Raw genomic sequence first — 18441 nt, 5'->3', positions numbered from 1 at the left:
GAGCGGGTTGAGCTTTCCTCCCCGCCCTGACCAGGGCTCCGGGCAGCCGAAGACTTCCAGAACCAGCCAACACCATGCTGAGACCACTCTCCACACACATGAAGGTACCGGCAGAGGAACAAAGGCAAGCAGGTCCCGGGGCTGAGATCTCCAAGCCTACTCGGATCGGGGCTGAGCATCCTCCACCCAGATCCTCCGAATTCCAGTAGGCTGGGGTCACACCCACCAACTGGCCCCCTGGCGCCGTGTAATCCCATCAACGGCCAAGACTCAGAGACTATAAAACCCAGCTCCCGGAACCGCGCGGCCGCAAATCTTATTATGACATCTTATTATCTCATTTCTACTTTGGACAAACTGGCAGGCTACCGAATGTAACCTGCCCACACGGCAGAGTCTGACAAACTCCCTGTGGCATACCCAATATGCCAAATACCAGTAACAATGATGGGTCTCATTCTCCTAAAGAGCCTTGAATATATCACTTTCTTAAAAATCTCAGAGCTAGGATGAAGGAGACATTACTGGGGCCTGCTCGAGGCAATCGACGAATAACAGAATGGTCGTGATTCATCGTGATGTTTAGAGAACAGAAATGATTGTCACATCTGCTCTCCATAAGGTGTAGATTCACAACAACCACCATTGAGAGGCATTATCTTTCATTAGGAAAACATGTGGATCTTTGGATATTCATAGAATATAATGGAATAAAAGCATCATTAAAAATAGGAAATAACTATGAAGAAATTTATTATTTCAATATAAAACAATATAAAACATTATTTGTTTTATATTGGCAGTCAACTCGACTTTTTACCCTGATTTTCAGTCATCACTGTAAAATACCCTAAATCAAGTTAATTTCAATATTCATAATCTATTTCTAAAGGTGCAAGCCATTAGCCAATATTTTTAGAATAATAATACTGATCAGGAAAGTATTCCTGGTTTAATACATGAATTATTACACTACACAAGGAAATTTGAAGTATAATACATAATTTCTTCATACAGATTTCAAAATAGTCATGAGGACTCAGCATTATCCTTGAATTGTCCCTCCTCTTCTACACCTGAGTCTAGGTTGCTAATTTTATTTACCATTATATTATTTTTAGCCCTTTTCTCCTTGCCATTCCTCTGAAATTGCTCTAGCCTAAATGCCATTCTTTCTTTCTTTTTTTTAATGTTTTAATTAAATCACGATGAGATACACAGTGACAAAGCCCTTCATGATTGAGTTTCAGTCATACAATGTTCCAACACCCATCCCTTCACCAGTGTACACTTCCTGATACCAATGTCCCTAGTTTCCTTCCCTCCTGCTCCCATCCCTCACTCCCCCAGCCTGCCTCTATGACAGATATTTTCCTTTTCTCTCTCTCTCTCTCTCTCTTTCTTTCTTTCTCTCTCTTCTTTTTAGTCACTGTGGTTTGCAATACTCTTACTGACAGGATATCCTGTACATCACTTCATCTCTTTCAGAAGTGCCATTATTTCTTTAGCAAATAAACTATTCACGCTTTCTGTTTTGCTCTCTACCAGTTCATCCTCACCACGCTGATCTAAATCATAGTTCTGATGATACAGATTGCTGTTATTGTGATCATTGACTTTTTTCTTATACATAGTGGTACTTACATTGTTTTGTTTTGTTTGGGAGCCTCACCTGCTGTACTCAGGAGTTACTCATCACTCTGTGCTCAGGACTCACTCCTAACAATTCTTGGGATCTGAAATCAAGTTGGCTACAAGCAAGCCAAGCGCCTTAACTCCCTGTACTATCTCCAACCCTGGCATTAGTTTTGCAATAGCTTACAAAACTTTTGCCTTTGTTCTGGAGTTAATACACATCAAGAGCAACCAAAGTGACGCCACCAAGCTCCTTCTCTGGGAACAACGTTATATAGACTGTATATTTGTAACATCATTTCTGCTTTCATTATACACTTCAATTATTAAGGTTTTATGTACTATTGGTATGATTTGGTAGGTTTTATTGGGATCTGAAAACACTAAAACTCGTTGCCATATAAATTAATGTTAATTGATTCTTCATTTTGTCAGCATCACATCAGCTTATAAAACATTTCAAAGGAACTCTACTTCCTAATACCAGGGAAAATCTATCTATAATATATCTCCTTGGAATCTAGACTTTTTTTTCCCTGGGTTGTCTGGGAAAGCCAGGCAACACCTCTTTCAGGAATCTATCCCACCACTCACAGGTGAGCAGATGCTCTGACAATCCCATAGAAGGCCTTATGTACCTTTCTATTTCCTTGTTATGATCAACTTTTCATAGATCTGTCTCCTCTACCAAATGCAATTGTTTTTACTTCATATTTCACTGTTAGACATACAAATGGCTTAAAAAAGAGTAAGTCCAAAATTTCCATTTTTATTCAATGCAAAAAAATAAACCACATAGTTTTACCATGTAGGTGCATGCAAGCAGTAGCTACACAACTAATATTTGTATTACTTATTTAACATCCTGCTTATATCCAACTCCAGAAAGACAAAAATCTTTATGAGGTAAATATAAAATCCTATATTTTAAAAAATGTAACTAAAATGCTATTTTAAAAAATACAAGTTTGGAATTTGCATAGAGTCCAAAATTCTGCTTTGCAGTACAGTTTCTAGAATTTTATGATTGAGTAACCTGCATATGTGAAATGAATATAGAAGCATAACAAGTAGTGCTAATTATGTTATTTTTATAATTATTAGTTTCCAAGGCCTTCTTTTGTTCAAATGGACCATATTCCTATGGGAATCCTTTTATTTCAAAGCTAATTTTATTCATTTCTGTCTAGTGCTATAGATGATAAGTGGGGAAACCTTGAAGTATATCATTTTCCAACTCTTGCAAATAAGCTTATTATATAATGCTATTAGCTTACAGCTTTGAACTATGGCCATGATCTTGGGGTAAGGCCATTCAAATATAAGCACAGAATGGGTCATGTCTCAGCTTCTGTGATAGAGATAAATAAATTAACTATTTTTTTACCTCTTTTCTTTACATAAATTAATATACACACCTGAAAGATTGCTCTTGAGTAGTGGTGAATAACGACCTTTCCTTTTGGTGATAAAACAATTAATCCCAAATAGTATAAGTATTAAGCTTGATGAATATTGAAGGAGAATTGATTTTCAATGTTCTTGCATTAAGAGGATATTCAAATGGAATTATTTTATTCTCCTTGACCTTTGTCATCTATACTATTTAGAGAAGATGGGTTTTATTTGTCCCTTCCACTGAACAAGGAAGGACTGCGTGGAATAAAATAAATGGATATTGCAGTGGACCTGGAAAATTTTAAAGCATGTCATTCTGTATCTATTCTTTCATAATTTTTCTATGACATCTCAGAAAGCCATAACTTACATCTTTCAATTCCAATTTAAATTACCATTTTTAAAGTAACTTGAACTCTGTTTCACTTAGACTGTAAAATGAGTATTCTGCTTTTCCCTCTTAAAATTTTATTCTGTGTTGCTTTCAAACTCTGAATTCCTTTGAATCTCCATAATTATTCAGGGTCATAATATCCCTGTCCCTTGAACTTCAAAATTAAATCGTTCATTAAAAATATTTTAGCACTTGGGAAATTTTCCTTCTTGAAACATTCAAGTACCTGCAGAAAAATTGCTCAATGTGATAGGTGCAAGATCAGAGTTTTAAGCTACGATAATGGGACCACTTAAATAGTTTTAAATGACATGAAAACTGTTCCTGTACAAATGAACTAGTTGACCTAAAGTCAGCACATATTAAATGCAATTTTGAGAATTTATCTTTCAAATACTGCAACCACTGAGCTACTGTTCAGTCCTGTATCTATTGTCCTACTATGCATTTATGGAGGAAAGGGTCCCAATCCTCACTGAAGTGTTAACTCTTCCAAGATGGTGATGGTGTAAGTGATAATCATAGCTCCATGCTTCATTTCTCACAAGATACTCACCTTTGTTATTTCCAAGTTAAAGATAAGAATTTGACACTGAGATATTGATGGGCACAATGAAATCTCACTGTGGCGGAAGGATGAGAAGGGAGGAAGAAAAGGCAGGCAGAAAGTGATGCTATATACCTTAAGCATAACCTAGTAAAAACTATTGTAACCATGTTACCTCAATGACAATGAAAAATGGGAACAGATCAATTTTAATCAACAAAGATGAGTGTTTGAGCACTAGCTAGAGAGAACTCCCCAGTCGCACAGCAATTAGGTGGTGTGGCTAAGACAGGAATACAGGTTTTCTGCGTGCAGTGACATGATGTTGATGCTTATCTCTCCCTGGTGCTTCATTCTCCTCAACTGTCCCTTCTCTTCCTTCCTGAAGAAACAACATGAAAGAATGAGGGAGCAGGTGGAAGGTGTGAATGCAACTCTGAGGACATCTTCAGACTCTCTAGAAACACCTCGACTGACCCTTTCTGAACTTGATGATATAATAAAGGTAAGGACATTAGTCACTTGCTTAGATCTGTCTATTCAGCAGATAACAACAGGGCTCAGTGTCACCAAAGGATAAGCAAATGCAACTCAAATCTATTAAGTGAGTTGGCACTATAAAAATATGTTCAGGGGACCCAAGTGTTTTTCAGTTTCTTTCATTGTGTAGTAGGCACTTAGCCACTTATGACTACTTAAGTTTAAACTACTGAAAGTAAATAAAATTTAAAAATTTACCTTTTCAAAGCACAGCTCTATACATGGCTAGTGGCTGCTGATAGATACATATAGAACAGCACAGGTAACTTGGCAGAAAGTAATATGTATTGAAATTTATATTTAACCTATATATGTTTCACTTATAAGTTTTGTATTTAATAGTTTTGTATATTTAGCATACAAAATTAAAAAAACTACTTTGAAAATTTTAAGTAGAAATTTTCTAAAAATGCAGTGAACCAAAGCACTATAAAATTGAACAGCATCACAATAGCTAGGGGATTTTTGTTTATTTAAATTGGGGGGACTATGGGGACTACATCTGGCAGTGCTTAAGGTATACTCCTGGCTCTGTGCTCAGGGATCACTCCTTGCAGGCTCAGAGGACTATATGTTTCTGCCAGGGGTCGACCCATGTTACCCGTGTGCAAGACAAGTGCCCTATACCTGTACTATCGCTCCAGTCCTGAAACTAGATTTATTTTAGTTTGTTTAGCTTTCAGGTTGAAAATGGCAGTATCTGAATGCTAAGAAAGCAATAAGTAAAAAAGGAGTCAAAGATGCAAGAGAAATAGATGAATGCCTATCTGTAATATTCTAGACATTAGTAGACCTGACCTGAAATTTACTCAGCCTCATAATAAGGAAGAAATTATCTTTCAGTGTCTCCTTAAAAACATGCTTTACATTCTTCTAAATCCAATTCATTTAAAAATTATCTTTAGAATGCATCCGAAATTTATGCTGAAATAGATGGAGCCAAAAATGAATTACAAGGAAAGTTAGCCAACTTGAGTAACCTCAGCTATGATTTAGTCCGAGAAGCTATTGACCATGCACAAAACCTTCAACTAGAAGCTGATGCATTGAGTAGGTAAGAACCTGCTTTTATAATGCAAATATCTGCACAGGCTGATATGTTATTTTTATTTAATTCCACATACCAGAGTTACTGGGTAGAGGGGTTTGGTTTAAGTTTGCTGGTTTGTTTGTTTTATTGGTTGGTAAGTCTGTGAGCCAATTGTTCATTACAGGAAATTATCGCAAAAAATTGGTCATTGCAAATAGCTTTAAAGATAATTTTTTAAAAATCTGTCATATTAGAGACTTGTATTGTGACTGGGGATGAGGAGAGTTTGTTCCACAATTGCTAATCTGATAACCTAACACAGTTTGGTTAGGGATAACAACTACACAAAATACTACCAAGTGAGTCCAATCCTTTTATAAGGTCTAATTCTACTTTTACCACCCATTTGTTTCCTAGACAGCACTAGTTCTCTACACCAAATGTCTTAAATAAAATAGGCAGGAAATTGGCAACACAACTGTCTTCCAGACTCTACAGTGCCCAGCAGGAACTATTTGACTTAATACCTGTTAAGAGAAAATCAATTGACAATTTTCCTCACAGCAACTGGAACAGAGCCATGCTCCCTTTGGGCACTCAGTTAATGTTAATTGAAATGTACCGAAAGATTGGAATTGAATTCATGACCCTGAGATAATAGGTAAATAATGAGATAGCTATGGAGAAAGATTGCAGATATGGCAATTAGAAATAAGGATCTGTAAAGGTCAAGGAAGAGATAAAACCATTATCACTTTATGTTGAAAACTTAAGTCACAGGGCCAGGGAAACAGCTCATAAAACTAGAGAATTTGCCTTGCATATGGGAGGCCCAGAAATTATCCCCGACACCTCACAACCCCCAAAACAGTGCTGGGATGGCCCTCATGTCCCCCACGTCTGCTGACTCATTGTAACATCACATCACTAAGCCCACACATTGATCTGTACATCTCAGTTGGCCAACTATTGCTGGGAATAACCCCTGGGTCTCCTTGCTTGGGGCACTACCCCACCCCTCCACACACATAATAATCCAGAAACATCTCTGAAAGCAGTTGATCACAGGTCATTTTATTTCCAAATACACACATTTTTATAGATAGTCGTGGCTTACAGAAAATCCAATCACATAGAGCTTAACACTATTGGCCTATCAACTGTTTCTTCTCTGCTTTGTCCAGGGTCCCAACCCTTTAAGGCTATATGTTGCAGTTAGAATGACTTGCTTAAGGTGCACATGACAGTTTCTGCAATTAGGCATTCATTACTAGGAGATCAAGTGAGGCTCAAGGCTGAACCCATGATGCAGGCACCCTGTTATCTCAGCTCAGTTATCCCCTCTTGCAAGGTTTCACTTCAGGGCCGCTTTGCAAGGTCAGGTTTTTCCTGCTCCAGTGCCTGTTGCCCTTCTCCACACATACAATTTAAGACTCCCTTGTTTGTGTAAAATTCATCATTTTATTTTTTTTATTTCTTCATTGTGAGATACAGTTACACAGTTAATTATACAACACTCATCTCTTCACCAGTATACATGTCCCACTACCAGTGTCCCCAGTTTCCTCTCGCCCTGCTCCTCAGCCTGCCTCCATAGCATATACTTTTCTTCTTTCTCTCTCCGGGCCCTCTTTTTTCATTTTAGGCACTGTGGTTTGCAATGCTGTTACTAAAAGTGTATCATGCATATCATTTTACCTCTTTTCAGCACTCATTTCTTGTCTAGAGTGATGATTTCCAGCTATCATTTTCATACTGGTTCCTTTCCTGTCCTAACTACCTAACTACCTTCCCCGCCCCCCCTCCCCCCCAGCTTATGGCAAGCTTCCTACCATGGACCTTGTAGAAATTGTCTTTGGGTATTATTCTCATACAATATACTATTTTAATATACTGCAAATGGGTGCAATCATTCTAAGTCTGTCTCTCTCTGTCTGACTTATTTCACTCAGCATGATACTCTCCATATCCATTCACGCATAAGCAAATGTCATAGCTTCATTTCCCCTAATGCTGAATAATGTTTCATTGTGTAGATGTACCCTGGTTTCTTTGTCCACTTGTCTTTTCTTAGCCAGTTTGGTTGTTTCCAGATTCTGGCTATTGTGAATAGTCCCATTTTTTTGATAGTTTGGCTGTTTTTTTCTTGTAAAGTTCTACCAGTGCCTTATATATATTGGATATTAACCCCTTATTAGATTAGTGTTGGTAAATAATTTTTCCTATTTGTGGGTTATTTTGATCTCCTGGTCATGGTTTCCTTTGAGGTATTGAAGTATCTTAGTTTAATGTAGTCTCACTTTTTATCTTTGCTTTCGCTTATTTGCTCAGGGGTGTTCAGCTACCAAGAGTATCTTGCCCGCGCGGCAATGCCTGGCAAGCTACCCGTGACGTATTCGATATGCCAAACACAGTAACAACAAGTCTCAAAATGGAGACATTACTGGGCCCGCTTGAGCAAATCGATGAACAATGGGAGGACAGTGACAGTGTTTCTTCCTTGAAGATGCTTTTAGCTCCAATGTCATGGAGAGTTCTGTCTGTGTTTTCTTCTATGTACTTATGAATTCAGGTCTAATTTCAAAGTCTTTAATTCATTTTGATTTAAGTTCTGTGCATGGCATAAGAAAGAGATCTGACTTTGATTTTTTGCATGTAACTAACCAGTTTTCCCAACATCATTGTTGAAGGGCTTTCCATGCTCTGCTTCATATTTTTGCTACTTTATTGACGATTGCTCGAGCTCGAGCGGGCCCAGTAACGTCTCCATTGGAGACTTTGTTGTTACTGTGTCTGGCATATCGAATACTCTCGGTAGCTTGCCGGGCTCTCCGAGAGGGGCGGAGGAATCGAACTCGGGTCGGCCATGTTGGCCGCTTGTAAGGCGAACGCCCTACCCGCTGTGCTATCGCTCCAGCCCTGAGGGTCTGTCTCAGGATATTCAAGCCTGTTCCATTGATCTGAGGGTCTGTTTTTATTCAATACAATATTATTTTAATTACTACCACTTTGTAGTACAGTTTCCAAACAATATTTAGAATCATCTTTTATTACTGATTGCTAAAGTTTTCAGATAATCTCTCAAATATCCTGAGAATTGAAAGAGAGAGAATGAAAGAGAAAGATGTTATGGGAAGCTTTGTGTATGAGATGCTTTTTATTTCCCTTAAAGAAATTTTATGTATTTGTTTTACACTTTGTTATAGTTGAGGTAAGACGTTTACAATAATGTTTAAGTATGTGATTGAAGCCAGAGCGATATTGCAGTGGGTAGGACACTTGCCTTGCATGCAACCAACCTGGATTCAATCCCCAGTACCCCATAGAGTCCCCCAAGCTCCACCAGGAATGGTCACTGAGCAGAGAGTCAGAAGTAAGCCCTGAGAACCACCAGGTGAAGTCGGAAAATAAAGTATGTGTATTTCTGTATTAAGCTGTTACTCCCCAATATTCCTATTGTGTCCACGACTCTCCACCAGTGCCCCTATTCCACTTCCAGTTTGGTCTGGTCTGGTTAGTGTTACATTCAGCTCACTGAAGTCCTCCCTGCCACTTGCCCCCAAATTTGCTTTTCATCAAGTCAATAAAGTGGGACCTATAGAAAATACTTTTTTGTTTTTGATAATACACTGCACTGGTAAAATATTGCTTTTGAGATTCATTCTATTGCTCTCTTCAGCATCCTTTCATTATTTTAGTGGTGACATCTGCTTTAGTGATGACACTTTAGTGATGACAGGGATCCCAAAACAAACTCTTTAAAGGCCATCGTACAGCATTGTTCTGTCATGATCCTAAAGGAACATGCTTTATAGAACATGATTAGAAATATCAATCAACCTGAAATTTTTTTGTGTCTGTGACTAATGGTATTCAGGGAAACGTCCAAATGTATAGACATCCTCTTTTCAAAATGTGAATAATTTTTCCACATCTATCTGGTATACCCAATGATTCGTTCCTTCTCTGTCAAACAAAAATAATTATGGAAGCATGAGAGAAAAGACCTTTTTTTTTCAAGTTCTTTGTATTCACCACTCACTCTAGCCAGCAAATTTTAAGTATATTAATATATGTTGGCAATATTTAGTCCTTTTTCTCTTTTCTTTTAAAACAACCTGAATATTTACTTCCTGTGCCATTCCCAAGAACATAGGGGTGATAGGCAGCAAGTATGTAGATCAGGAAATCATCTCTTCAGGGCAGAGTTTGTACCTACCATGTGCCCTGAGGTTCTAGGATAGGCTTCACTCAACAATAACAACAGCAACAACACACACACAAGCATACATACACACACACACACACACACACACACACACACACACCCCTACACTCAGACTGGAACAATTTAATGACTGTGAACAGCTGCACATCTCTGGGGATGGGATAAAACCAGAGCACTTGAAAAAGCTGCAGAGACCTAGGGAGAAGAAGGAATAAACACATGATAGTGGCTGCAGCGGGAATCAGATTCTTTTCTGCCTCGTTAACATTATAATGAAACACACTGAAGTAATATTTGCTGTCCATATTTCCAACCCCCGTGTGAGAATGGCCAGTACATGAAGGATGTTGAGTAAATGTTAACTGAACCTTAGTGAGGTCAGAAAGGGGCAGAGGAAGAGGACATGGTGTAGGGGCAAGGGAGTGGGCAGAATGGAGTTCTGCATTTAGGGGAGGGAGCGAGGACTCCAGAGTGAGACAGTCCTAGATGACATGTGCTCCAGGCAGACTGTTGAGCCTCTCTCAGTCTTTGTTTTTTCCATAAAGAGAATAGCAATGTATACATCATGAGTGTTGTAAGAATGATAGATGTGCGGCTAGGGAGATAACTCAAGTGGTAGAACACTTGCTTTGCTAGTGTGAGGCCCTGAGTTCCATCCCCAGCACCACAAGGAGTTTTGTTTGTTTGTTTGTTTGTTTGTTTGATTGATTTTGTTGGAAAGGGACTAACCATGTGGAATATGGGTAAGCAGTAGGTGGGGAAGACTGTGGGTTCATTCCTCCATAACCACCACTGCATAAACAAATCTCCCCTTGACAATAGTGAGAACTGCCTTTAATCATCCCTTTCCCCAGGGGCTATTGCCAGGCAGGCAGTTGACATGGATCTAGAATTGGGTGAAGCTTTGAGTGTACCCAAGGCAGAAGAGTGTGAAGATGTGGCTCCATGAAAGGCAGCTAAGGAAATCTTGCCAGGCTTAGAACAGGAAGTCCCTGTGATCCTTAAAGTATTAAAACCAAGGACATAAGAAGAAATAATGACTCACTTGTTTATTAACAGGAATTTGCACAGTTCAGATATGAATGGATTGGTCCAGAAGGCTTTGGATGCCTCGAATGTCTATGAAAAGATTGCCAATTATGTTAATGAAGCCAATGAAACAGCAGAATTGGCTTTGAACATCACAGAGCGAATTTACGATGTGAGTATTCTCTTATTTTATTTCTTTATAGCACCCCCACTCCCCAGCACTGCTTGGGGGATCTGGGGGACATCTCTAACAATACTCTACCAGGTAGTGCTTGGGTTCTTCCGGTGCCACATGCAGTGATGATGGAGGATGGACACGTGGTCCCAAAGGCAGACAGAACTCAAGGCCTTAGCACATGCTATGTACATTCTCTGCCATGTGTCTATCTCCTAAGGCCTTCCCTGATTTTCAAGTCCATGAAAGGGTTGTTTCTCCCAGCTTATGCCTCTCTATTTTCTAATATTGTCTCTTGAGCTTCTGATGTAACACAGATAGCAGAAAGGGAAGGAGGTCTAAGAGAAGATGGGTTTATTTTTGTTACAAAGTTTTCAGTAGAACAAATTCTACAAAATGGGCTACACTGCAGGCAGTAAATGCCAGTTCCTTGACAGCTTTTAAAAGCCAGAGGCCCTGAATAAAACATATTTCAGTTGAGCTCTTGCTGATAGAGAAGATGCTTTATGCATACATCTAAATGTATGATTTTTCAACTCAAAAATTATTTATTTTGTGACTTCTATATAAATAACACATTAGTCAGTCCTTGGTCAAATACTATTCTAAGTTCACTGAATTGTTCATGCAATGTGTTTATCTGAGAAAGGCCAGTGACATTATCTTCTCACATTCACATTTCTTCACATTTGACCTTGATTTTTAGCTATGAAAACAAGTTGTGAGTTATGCTTGGTGTTCAGTGATAAGCTGTATCATTTAAATGCTAAAATCATGGAAAGCTGATTTCTTCTGTCATCATTCATATTCTCTCCATCAATTCTTTTGTAGGCTGTGAGTGGGATTGATACTCAAATCATTTACCATAAAGATGAAAGTGAGAACCTCCTCCATCAAGCCAGAGAACTGCAAACAAGGGCTGACTCAAGTAACTATCTCCACTTTTTTGGTCTTCCTTCTAATTTATTTCTGCTTCTCTTCAGACTGTATTTCTGCACACAGACAAAGATTTCAAATTTCTTGAGTTAAATAATAAATGATATTTCAAGTTAATAATACAGTAGTTTCTGCTTAAATTCAGGATATAAAAAAGCAAAAATTTAATATATTTAAATGACATGATTTTTTAAAAAAAACTTCTGAGTAGTAAAATTGCACAGAACTTATAGTCATTAAATATATGTGAAATCATGTTAACCAAATAAGAAAATTGATAGCAATTTTCCATAAATATTCATTTTTAAGCAAATTATGGTCAAAATGTAGTTGCTACTATATTTCTCTTGATTAAATCAATTATGGATGATTGAAAAAGCCCTTCATATGTTTTCTCTGAGGAACCAGAGAGACAGTATAGCAGGTAGGGCTCTTATTTTGCATGAAGCAGATGCAGGTTCAATCCCTGGCATCACATATGGTCCTCTGAGCAGTGCCAGGATTGACCCCTGAACACAGAGCAAAGAGTAGAAAGAAACACTTCCAAAGGCTTGTATTTGCATTTATTAAGGTAAAGACATCCAAGAGTAAGAGAGAAAGGAAAAAAACTAAACAAAATAAGTTTAGTCAATTTTGAATTTCATGAATCTTAAAAACAAATGAACTGACAAAGGATTTCATTAAGCATGACTCATCTCTGAGATAATGAACTAAAGATAATTGAGTATTGACTAATGAGTCTGGAAATCATTATCTAACTTTGAATTAACACCTAAAACAAACACTAATTTTAAATGGAAAAACCTGATGCAGTTTTTCAGTGTAATTAATCTCAAAACCCAATATACATTTTAGTCATTCTATATAGAAAATAATTATATTTTTCATATCTAGAATATTCACAACTTCTTAGTTACATTAGACAACTATTTTATAATAGTGTCTGGATAAGCAAAGACAATAACATGTTGTTATGTTCCTTACCATAAAGTATTATGTGTCAAATTTATTACATTACAGTGGTTTTAAACATACTCTAGGAAATATGAGAATATTAATTGTAAAGAATTATAAAAATAGTTGTAAAATATTTTTAAATTAGTGTTGTCATATCTATGTATTGCTTTTTTGTGTGGTTAGAGATCAAAACATGTGGTTTAAAAATACTGACTTAAATATTTTACTCTCCTTGATAAGTTGCAATGTATTTCTTCACTTGTGTCATTATTAAGTTATTGAAAGTTATGAAAACCACCTTTCTACTTGTCAGTGATAAATCTTTAGGGTTCCTTATTTTCTGGGCAAAAAATCACTCTGAATTTTGTCTCTTTGAATATTTGCATCACTGGTCACTTTTCCATGATCGTATTAATTAAATCTTTTTACATACTATTTTCAATAGGAACATAAAAGGGCATTAGCACTTTATAACTCAGAATTTGCCTCTTTTTAGAAAAAGTTAAGTGCTTGAGGTACCAATTCAGATTTTCAATTAGAATAACATTATATTAAATTATAATTTCAGACTAATGTTGATTCATTTCCAAATGACTTTTAATGGTCAGTAAACTCTATTTTACAACTTTCCTTCTCTTCACTTATCAATATCAGTTCATTGGCAATCAGTAATCAGTTCAAGAAACTTCTATTTAAAGGAACTGTCTCCTGAATTTATTTTTAAAATGAAAAATGTACATGTAAAACAATAACTTCCAAATGGAACACACTTTTATGATACGTTTCTTCATAGAAGCATTCAACCCAAAATAGATATTTTCTTCTATTTTTATCAAGTGTTCCAAATACAGACAGAGCTCAATATTCTTTCTCAAAGAATCAGTTAGTGGTTTTGTAGTCACTAGATTCAAAGAGCTGAAAATATCGTGTCAAAGTACTGAAAAATTGAACTTAAAAGGAGAGCTGTGCAGTACAACAAAGCAACCTGTTTCAGTCCTGTCTTGAATTCTTGAATTTTGGGAAATTCTTGTCACCACCTAGAGAAAATGATAAAGAAAATTTTGTATTTTATGTTACATTAAAGTTAGTGACAAAATCACCTGACACCACTTATTATTTTTGTTTGTCTGTTTTGGTTTAGATTTTTTTTGTGGATGGGGAAGGAGGAGGAGCATACCTGGAAAGGTTCAGGGCTTGCTCCTGGTTCTACACTGAAGAAGTGCTTCTGGTGGGCTTGGGTGACTATATGTGGTACCAGGGATTGAACCCAGGTTAGCCACGTGTCAGGCAAGCACCATACCTGCTGTACTATCTCTCCAGCCCCTGACACTACACTTTATATAGCCACTATATACATATATTAGAGAAAGATAATTTGAAATAAACCACACAATGAGAGAGAATGTATTTACCAGCATATTCAAAGAAAGAAGAGAGTAATGGAAAGTGAAGGATTTAACCTGTTTCTCAGAAAGGATATCTTTTCTGATGCTTAGGAAGTAAAGTGCTAAAAAATTTCTTGGGAAAATTGATCTTTTAGTTCAAACAATTGCATATTACATCATGACTTGTTTTGGTTTATTCCAAAATAATCCCAGTTTAGAAAATAGGCTACCAGTGTACTCTCAAGAATAATTAAGTTCATAAATACAAGAACCAATACAAGAGCACATAGAAAATATGCTAGAACTCCAGATGTATACAGATACACAGTAAATTGAATGAGTAAGTTAACCCTTTCCACAGAAATCTCAAGGCTCACATAGTTTCACCAGTGAATTCTTTTAAACAACCAAAGAACATCACTAGTACATTAATTCTTCCAGAAAATATGAAAAATGATGGATTGCTCTCTCACTTATTCTAAAAAACCAAAAGAAGTTAGAAACTCAAACTGGTAAGGACATTATAAACAAAGGAAATTCATGTTTAAAATTTTTATAGACAGGTGTGAAAATTCTAATCAAATATTATTAAGTGTAATCAGAGACAAAGTTAGGTGAATTTTAGGATTTTAAGAGTTGTATAGCCTTTAAAATGCCAATAATAGATAACCACATTTGTAAAATATACTAGGAAATTCATGTTATTAAACTAAAATATGCAGGAAGATCATTTAACAAACTCAAGACGTGGGAGAATGCAGTAGCACAGAGTTAATTCTAGCACATACCCAACCTGGCTCAATCCCTGGCACAGCATATGGTCAGATGCCCTTCCTACAGCCCCCAGGGATTACCAGTAGTAATCCCTGAGCATCAGTGGTTGTAACCTAGCCCCTCCCTTTCCCCCAGAAAAACCCTTAAAAATCTCTTCATTTAAGAAAAAAAAAATCCTAAATTGCCATGGAGTGGACTGAAAGGTCAAATGGAAAGATATTGGCACTTGTGGTGGAAAGATAGTGACACTTCGGAGGTAGGAATGGTGTGGTAACATTGTGCCCTTAAACATAATAATAGTCACGCTCTTGAAAACCAATGTTACTTCAATAAAATATAAATTTAAAACTAAAAAGAGTAAAAAGGTGGTAAACGTGTAGCAAATTAGAAATATAAGGAGACTGCTGCAATCCAGTCTATACAATTTAATAGTACAGAGCAAACTTCCTGAAATACTGTAAGTTCTCCCTCCGAGGTTGGAAAACGAGACAAGAATGCCCAGATTACCAATTCAACATGTCAAAATGCAATTTGTCTACATACAACAGAAATAACTTTAAAATAACATCCTTTAAAATAGCATAAAATACCCAGAAAAATCTGATGAAAGATCTTTACATATGAAACTATGAACTGCTATTACAGGAAATTATGAATAAAAAATTTAAATGAGAATCTAGATATAAAGTATAGAAATTATTCATTTATTATAAGGCTCGAATTTGTGAACATGAGAATTCTTTCAGATTTATCTTTAGATTCATTAAAATATCATTTAAAGATATATGCATACTTAATATGAGACAAACACCCAAGAACAGTAGAGACAAAGGCCAGGAGAATCGCTCCATCATTTGGAAACCTGCCTCATGTGCTAGGGAAGAAGGCAGTTGGCATGGAGAAAGGACCACTAAGTCAATGATGTGTAGCAGAATTGCTTAGGGTGGGAGATGTGTGCTGAAAGTAAACTAAGGACCAAACATGATGGCCTCTCAGTATCTGTATTACAGACCATGATGCCCAAAAGTAGAGAGAAAGAAGAACGGTGCCTTCCACAGAGGCAGGGGTTGGGATGGGATGGGGGTTTCAGGAGGAATACTGGGAACATTGGTGTTGTAAAATACGCACTGCTGGAGAGATGGGTGTTCTATTATTGTATGACTAAAACTCAATCATGAAAGCTTTGTATCTCACAGTAAGTCAATTATATATATATGCATATATATGCAGAATTATTCTAAGATATAGATATGGTAGTGAAGAGAAAATATTCAACACAGTTTTGAAGAATAAAAACAAAGCTGGAAGATTAAACTACCAAATATTCAGACAAAATTCACATAAATTATATATATATGATTAGTACAATTAAAATTATTTTCTTTTGGAAACAGAATTAAAACATTGGTCATCTTTGGGTACTCATAGGCACTCCAGGGAATTGTGCTAATAATGTTCTATTATCTTGGCACCAGACTGCCTACAATTTGTATTCAGTTTATGAAAATTCATCAAGCTGTCCATGTGTGTGGCCCTATCCAGATGTATATTGTCTATCACTTAAAATGTTGTTAAAATAATTAAGAGAAATAATTATTCTTATATAAGCAATAAGTAACATAAACATAGCTAGTTCTATTTTTCCTGTTCCTTATTATTTATGCTGCCAGAGGTTATTAGTCACAGCTGTGCTATATTTTTTTTTGATCAGAGGAATTGGTCACAATATCCACACCTTTTGTAATCATTTTATGGCTTTCTAAATCACACACAGTGATGTTTTTTGCAATCTTATATCTCTAAAAAAATGCTACTTTCCCAAACCAGTGTTCTAAGTTCAGAAACAATTCAGAATACCATGATAATGCCATAGTATAAAATAAGAATTTTCCTTAATTAAATGGACTTGTGGGGATGGGGGAGTTCGGGGAGGGGAGCAGGTCAAACCAGCAGTGCTCAGGTCTTCGTACTGTCTCTGCAAACTGGGATCACTCCTGGCTTGCTGGAGCGATAATACATGGTGCAGGACATTGAACCCAGGCCAGCCACATGCAAGGCAAGCACCCAGCCTACTATACTATCTCTAGCCCAGGAACTTTTTTTTTTTTTTGGATCTGGAATCTTCGGCCCACATTTGGACTGCTTCTCCACCTACAGGCAATGAAGAGGCAGTAGCTGATACCAGCAGGCGTGTGGGTGGAGCCCTGTCAAGGAAGAGCTTCCTTAAACACAGATTAAATGATGCCATTAAGCAACTGCAGGCTGCAGAGAGAGGTAAGAATCACACAAGAAGCTAAAATCTCTTCACTGGCCTTAAGATCAACTTCTGGTGTGATACAGTACTAATCAATGAGTAATGATTAGTAACACATGAAAAAGAAAAATCCTAGAAAAAAGTATAATGCTCAAAGTCGTACCATCTAAGGATGACATAACTTTAAAAGCAGCTTCCTCCAATGTTGGCATGTGTACATGAGTGAGTGCGCACGAGAGAGAGACAGAGACAGAGAGTGAGATGCTTCTACTTATACTATTAAATAACCTGCTTTCTTGTGAAATTCTTATTTAATAAATGTGCCTTTATTTACAATGGATCTCAGACATATATGTGTTATGAGTTAAAAAAAATCTCATAGCATTTTTTGTGATTTTATCACCAAGGCTCTAATCTGTATAAATATTAACTATTCTTCTTTAAATTTATCTTGTAATTTGAAAACATTTTAAGTGACATATATTATTTTAAGGGTACCAGTGTCCTTCAAATTCACTTTAAATTCCGCTTACCATATTTCTATAAACCTAATTTAAGACAAATTTGACATATATTTAAAGTTTTCATTACAAGTTCAAAATCTGAAGTTTATTTCATCCCTATGAAGGTAGAAATGTTTTCAATAAATACCCTTCTTTGCCAAGTAACCTTTCTTGTACTCTGTCTACAGGTGACACTCAGCAGCGTCTAGATCAGTCCAAGATGACTATTGCAGAAGCTGACAAGACCACACAGCAAGTCCATCAGGCCACCACACCCATGGCTAACAATCTCAATAACTGGTCACAGAATCTCCAAAGCTTTGACTCTTCTGCTTACAACACAGCAGTGGACTCCGCCAGAGATGCAGGTAGGACTAGTAATTCATTCCACTGAGAAAGTAACCAATAAACTTACACATCTTTTGTTAAGCAGCAATTTTCTGGGGCCTGGAGAAGGTAGGTAAGGCACTTACTTTGCATGCTGCTGACCTAGGTTTGATCCCCAGCATCCCATGTGGTCCCCAGAGCACAGCCAGGAGTCATCCCTGAGTGCAGAGTCAGGACTAATTTCTGATCATCACCAGGAGTAGCTCATAAATAAAAAACACACAAAAATAAGCAATTTTCTTCATTTAGGTTTAAGATTGAAATGTGAT

General features: G+C 36.9%; 1 protein-coding gene across 2 annotated transcripts in view; it reads left to right on the top strand.

Annotated features, from left to right (window-relative positions):
• The window catches only part of LAMA4 (laminin subunit alpha 4), a 177647-nt gene that overhangs the window by 103731 nt on the left and 55475 nt on the right, over positions 1–18441 (top strand). For both annotated transcript variants that reach the window (XM_056125022.1, XM_056125020.1), the window contains exons 13-18: positions 4363–4479; positions 5420–5568; positions 10832–10973; positions 11808–11904; positions 17186–17302; positions 17974–18153. In XM_056125022.1, coding sequence (XP_055980997.1) covers positions 4363–4479; positions 5420–5568; positions 10832–10973; positions 11808–11904; positions 17186–17302; positions 17974–18153 — 802 coding nt within the window. The remainder of the gene's footprint in view (positions 1–4362; positions 4480–5419; positions 5569–10831; positions 10974–11807; positions 11905–17185; positions 17303–17973; positions 18154–18441) is intronic.

The sequence above is a fragment of the Sorex fumeus genome, unplaced genomic scaffold (genome assembly GCF_029834395.1).
Source record: "Sorex fumeus unplaced genomic scaffold, SorFum_2.1 ptg000054l, whole genome shotgun sequence".
Taxonomy (NCBI): Eukaryota; Metazoa; Chordata; class Mammalia; order Eulipotyphla; family Soricidae; genus Sorex; species Sorex fumeus.
The sequence above is the reverse complement of the archived record's forward strand: the minus strand, read 5'-3'. Positions and strand labels throughout refer to the sequence as shown.